Source organism: Hylaeus anthracinus, unplaced genomic scaffold, assembly GCF_026225885.1.
Source record: "Hylaeus anthracinus isolate JK02 unplaced genomic scaffold, UHH_iyHylAnth1.0_haploid 4, whole genome shotgun sequence".
NCBI lineage: Eukaryota > Metazoa > Arthropoda > Insecta > Hymenoptera > Colletidae > Hylaeus > Hylaeus anthracinus.
In genome coordinates this window covers 2,024,101-2,030,100 of record NW_026535289.1, presented here as the reverse complement: position 1 = coordinate 2,030,100, position 6,000 = coordinate 2,024,101, and the positions used below count along the sequence as shown (strand labels likewise).

Genomic DNA, 6,000 nt, shown 5'->3' with positions numbered 1-6,000 from the left:
GAAAAGCCAGAAGAAGAAAAACCGGAAGAAGTAACCTTAAAACCTGTAAAACGACTTTCTAAGGAAGAAGACAAAAAGGAAGAAATTACTTTAAAACCAATAAAGAAAGAGAAGCCAGAAGAAGAAAAACCAGAAGTTAAATTAAAACCGGTCAGGCGAATAGAAAAACCAGAGGAAGAGAAACCTGAAGAAGTAATCTTGAAACCCGTCAAACGTTTTCCAAAGGAAGAAGAAACAAAGGAGAAGGTTACTTTGAAACCAATACAGAAAGAGAAACTAGAAGAAGAAACTCCAGAAGTCAAATTGAAACCTGTCAAGCGAATTGAAAAGCCAGGGGAAGAGAAACCTGAAGAAGTAATCTTGAAACCGGTTAAACGTCTTCCTAAGGAAGAAGAAACAAAGGAAGAGGTAACTCTGAAACCAATAAAGAAAGAAGAACCGGAAGAAGAGAAACCAGAAGTCAAACTGAAACCTATCAAGCGATTAGAAAAACCAGAGGAAGAGAAACCTGAAGATGTAATCTTGAAACCGGTTCCTAAGGTCGTGCCTGAAAAGGTCGAAGAACAACCTGAGGAAGAGAAACCCGAAACTTCCATATTCCCATGGCGCAGTGGTAAGAAATCAAAGAAGGTCGTCGATTTCCGAGAAGAGGTTACAGTTGTACCGATAGATCAGGAGAAAGTGATTTCGGAGCACGTAGAAAAAACAATAGTTGCGGAACAAAAAGTGGAGGCTGAAGTAACTCAAGTGGAAATTAAAGAGATGGTCAAAGAAAAGCCTGAGGAGAAGCCAGCACTTCCTTTGCGAAGACCAAAAGAAATTGTGGAAAAGAAGGTTGTGGTCGAAGAGGTAGTAGTACAACCTGAAGTAGTACGCGAGAAAGATAAAGTAGTCGAAGAGGTGACAGAAACATCTGAAGTGTCTTGGAGAAAGAAACGAAAACCGAAGAAACCAGAAGAAGAGAAGGAAGTAATTCAACTGAAACCAATCGAGAAACTTGAAGAAGTTGTAGAAAAAGTTGAAGAAAGAGTGACAGTTCGAAAGGTAGTACAGGAGGAGGAAAAGCCGGAAGAAGTGGTCCTTAAGCCTGTTAAGAGAGAAAAGCCTGAGGAGAAGGCTCGAAAAGAAGAAGTACCCGAACTGAAACCAGTCCAATTAGAAGAAAAACCAGAAAAGCCTGAAGAAGTCGAAAAAACCGTCCTCGAAATGCCAAGAAGAAAGCCTAAAAGGAAAGAGGAACTGGTACCTGTTCCAGTTCCAGTGGACGAAGAAGTCGTCGACGAGACGGTGATTTCCACTCAAGACATTCAAGTAACCAAACAAGTCGAGGTCAAGAAGCAGATTGAACAAGAAGAGGTTGTCGAAGACCGTAAGAGAAAACGCAGACAGCGTACTCAGGTCGACATATCCATCACTGACAAAGACAAGAAAATCGCTCCAAGGTTCATCCAGAAACTTCAACCAGTCATTGCAGAACTTGAAACCACTGCGAAATTCACTTGCACGGTATTTGGCAATCCATTCCCTGAAGTAACCTGGTACAGAAACGAACAGGAACTTCACGCCAGCGAGAAGTATATTATGACGATCTACGAAACGACAGCAACGTTGGAAATAACGAAAGTGAAGGAAGAGGACGCTGGCATGTATTCTTGCAGGGCGTCGAATCCTGCTGGAGTAGCTACATCCACCGTGAATCTCGTGATATTCGGTACTGAACACAAACTATGCGTTCGTGATGTCTGTGTGATTGTCTTTCGGGCATTTTTAAACTGAATTTTTATGAATTAAGGAAACGCTTGAAGTTTGTTTTGCTTTAATGTGCTTTTCTTTAGAGTTTATGTTTAGGTCCAAGTGGCTGGTTACAGAAGGTGTTCTGCTTGAGGGACTACTGAAATTATTAGTGATTCCTAATAATGTTTAGAGGGACATTACACAGTGGGTGTGAATCATGTACTTCTAAGTAGCATTGTAGAGTCAGAGAGAATAAGTAATGACCTGTATTAGTCAAAGATGTTCAATATAATGCAATACGTGTTAAATGAGTTAATTTTAATAGAGAGGGAATGTTCTGATGACTATGTTCTGATAACTACATAGTATTTATTTATGTAAGAGTATTGCATTCATTTTTAGAATGACCTTTGCTAATACATGTTAATTCTTTCCACTTTTCTCAAATTACAATACTATATAAAGAAACTATGTGATTGCGTTCGAAAATGATGACAGCTCAAATCAAGTTTCTATTTTTGTAACTGAATCACTAAAAATTTCAAAACAAGACACCCTGTATAAACTGCTCAGTAACACAAGTAGCACTATTTTAGAGTGTCTTAAGGGAGGGCAATAATTAACTACTGGTAATTTTTAAGATAATATTTTTAGAATGTGTAGTTTTGTGTAATTGTGAATGTTAATTTCGTGGTACAATATTTGATTAACATGAACGATTTTTTTAGCCATTTTAGAAACAAAATAATAGGTTCGACAAATTCACACCATTACATAAACAAAATTTCGATCAAAAAATTTCACTTTTGTGAAAGTTACTATCAAAAAGAAAAATGTGATCGAATATTCATTTATTTTTAAATAGTATAATTAGAGCTTTAGAAAAATTTCTTACTGAAAAGTGAATCTCAAATTATCTGAAAGACATATTTATTTGTTTTTACTTTTGTACTTTTAAAATAAGCACAGAAAATTACACCAAAGTACAAGTTCTCAAAATTTTACCTTCAGAACTACAAGTAGTTGATTTTCCCATGAATGTTACTACTATTATTGGATCAAATTTGAGATGAAGTTCCTTCGTTTAAAAGCGAAATTATAAATTTTGCGTGTAAGTTTTAAACGAAGAAACTCCTGTCTGCTGTCAAATATGACCTAATAATAATAGCAAAACTTTCAGGTAACTGCAACATCTTAATAAACAGGATCCAGGCTCTTGCTCTTGCAGTGTGCGATCCAGCAAAACATTTTCGCATGAAACTTCCTGATTGTTCATCTCGAAATCGCCTTTATCGCGAGTCTAACATTCCGTTTCTTTTCTCAGAAAAAGAAGAGGAGGGCGTAGCGCCCCATTTCCCGAAACCCATCAAACCATTGATGGTCGAGGAGCACAAGCCTGCTCTGCTGGAGTGCGTGGTCACGGGAACTCCCGTGCCTGAAGTGAAATGGTATCGCGGCGAGCAAGAACTGAAACCGAAGAAAGGTAGAGAGATCACCTTCAATCCCGAAACTGGAGAGGCGAAGCTGCACATACTGGAGCCAACACCTGAAGACGAGACCATTTATCGCGTCCGTGCTGTAAACAAATTCGGTCGTGCCGAGTGCAGGGCGAATCTCGTGATCAGTAACATAGTCAAAGTGAGCAAGCCAGAGATCCTGAGAGCGCCGAAGATCACCAGACCTCTGCCAGCTCTGGTAGCCGAGATGGGAAAGCCTCTGACACTGTCTGCTGACTTCGAGAGCAAACCAACACCCGAAGTGAAATGGTTCCGCAACGGAACCGAAGTCGTACCATCGGACAAACGTGTAATCAACATCTACGAATCCACAGCCGAGTTGTTCATCCCTGAGGTGACGAAGAAAGATGGCGGAAAGTATGAGGTCAGGGTTCAGAACCCAGCTGGCGAGGCTAGAAGCTCCGGTTCTGTTACTGTCAGAGAACGTTCTGATAAGACTGACGAGGTTAAAGCACCGAGATTCATCGAGCCCATACAACCACAGATAGTTGCTGAAGGAGAGGTCGTGATCATGGAGGCGCAGGTCGAGTCCTATCCGACTGCCTCCTTTCAGTGGTTCCACGAGACTCGACCTCTGGAGGTAATTAAGTTTGAGGTTCTTTGTTTATTAAAATATTGATACGATCCTCGATTATTGCTGGGAAATAGGAGTTGACAATTTCTGCAATGATCAGGGTTCATGCGACGATCAAAAGAACTACGTATTAGAGGGACCAGAAAGTAATGTCGCTTCTGTGAATGCAAATACTTGTTTATTATTTACCAGCTCACCGTGTACCAATCAATTTTTATTGATCATGTATTGAAAATTTGCACACTAAATGGCAGAAGGTTATTGATAACGAGGACAATTACATAATTGATTAAAAATAAAAACATATTATAAATTTATTTGTTTCAATTTAATGTAAAAGAAACGACATTACTTTCTGGCCCCCCTGATATAATTAGGCTCCCTTATACAATATACTTTTTCTAGCTGCAAATGACCATGATCATTTGTTAAAAATAAATACCGTAACTTCATTTATTACTGAATGAGCAGCCTTTTGTTTTCTAAGTCGTTGAAATGAACGTGGATCTCTATAATCAAAATTCTACCAAAGTTATGGTTACTGTAAAAGTTACTGTATACATCAATTGCACTTTTCTTGCAGTCGACACCACAAGTGAGGATCGTGACGCAAGAGAACCGTTCCATCCTGATGATAAAGGAAATCAAACCCGAATTCGCTGGCACCTACACCTGCCGCGCGGAGAACGTTGGCGGATCGGTCACCTGTACGGCAACCATAAATCTGTTGGAAACACAGTGGGAGGAGACCGTGGAGTTGGTTTCACCTACATTCGTGAAGAGATTATCCCCCGTCAGGGTCATGGACGGTGAAAGCGCGAATCTAACCTGCGTGGTACATGGAAAACCCACGCCTAGGGTGGAATGGTACCACGATAATAAACCGATCAAAGAGGGCAAAGAAATCACCATTTTACAGGACACTGAAGGTGTCTGTAGTTTAGCCATTACCGAGGTGTTCCCTGAGGACGCAGGTGACTACACTTGTCGTGCCGTGAATCCTGTTGGTGAAGCTGTTTGCACGTCGTCGCTCATCGTGGAAGGTAAAGATACAAGTTTTATACATTTACTAAATTCGATGCTACATATTATAAGAAAATGATCGATACAGAGTTTGCCAGTTAGAGTCCATCGACACCAGGTTTGACAAACAGCAATATTGCAATATACATTCTTTGCCTGGTTTGAATGCTGGAGCTTGGATATTGATAGAATTAATGAAATTTAATTAAAGTCGTGTTAAGTTTGTCATTTCTATGAGACTCGATAAATTCCAGTTTTCAACCTGGGTTTTCACACGTATTTAATTTTCAGCATACGAATACGTTCCGGATTCGGAAATTGCGTCCTCGATCGTCGCGACGTCTCTAACTACAGGGCAAAGTGGCTCGGAAGAAGATCTCTTATCTCCCAAGGTATGCAAAAAATGTTTTACACAAAACATATATCACTTGTGTACTCTATATCAAAGATTATGTTTAAATTATAATATGCTGAAGACCGTATAAACATAGAGGAAGTTTAAGGGGCTTGGAATATCATAAAATGAAAAAAATCACTTTTTAAAAAAAATTTTTTTTTACTAAAATTTAAGCGATTCTGAACAATTCTACGCAAAGAAAATTAAATTTGGAGCACTAAGACAGGTAAAAAATATTTGTTGAAAAAAAAAATAGAATTTCTTTTTATAAAATTTCTTTCTTTCTCACGAGAAAAGTTCGACGACAAGAACTTAGTAAAAAGAACGTAATAAAACTGTAAAAAATATAAGGAAATACAACTGACAACTTTCTCGAAGAGAAAACAACGACAGTCAAATTTGCGGAACACCGGAGACGCGGTTACCTTGGTTACAGCCATAGGGTATTGTTTTCTAGGGTAAAGAAGACAGTAAATTTCCGAAAAAGCGGTGTCTTAATCGATTGTGATAAAATTAAATACGATTTGATAACATTTCTATCGATAATCGAACGGGAAATAGACATTTTTATTCTTTTGCGTCTCCTGAAAACCTAGGTTTTTGATACAAAGGTACACTTTTCTCAGAAACCGTTACGCCGATATGAACCAAGTTTTGTACATGTGTTTTCAGATAGTTTGGCCTAATTTACACCGAGGATTCTTTTGAAATTCCAAATAGTTAATTTTTTAAAAATGTGTAAATTTGAAAAAAAA

General features: G+C 38.6%; 1 protein-coding gene across 1 annotated transcript in view; it reads left to right on the top strand.

Annotated features, from left to right (window-relative positions):
- The window catches only part of LOC128894818 (titin-like), a gene marked incomplete at its 5' end in the record, with an annotated part of 62,998 nt that continues 56,998 nt past the window's right edge, over positions 1-6,000 (top strand). Inside the window, 5 exons of the mRNA XM_054156831.1 lie at positions 1-192; positions 247-1,711; positions 3,059-3,831; positions 4,409-4,868; positions 5,140-5,240. Of these exons, the coding sequence (XP_054012806.1) occupies positions 1-192; positions 247-1,711; positions 3,059-3,831; positions 4,409-4,868; positions 5,140-5,240 (2,991 nt within the window). The remainder of the gene's footprint in view (positions 193-246; positions 1,712-3,058; positions 3,832-4,408; positions 4,869-5,139; positions 5,241-6,000) is intronic.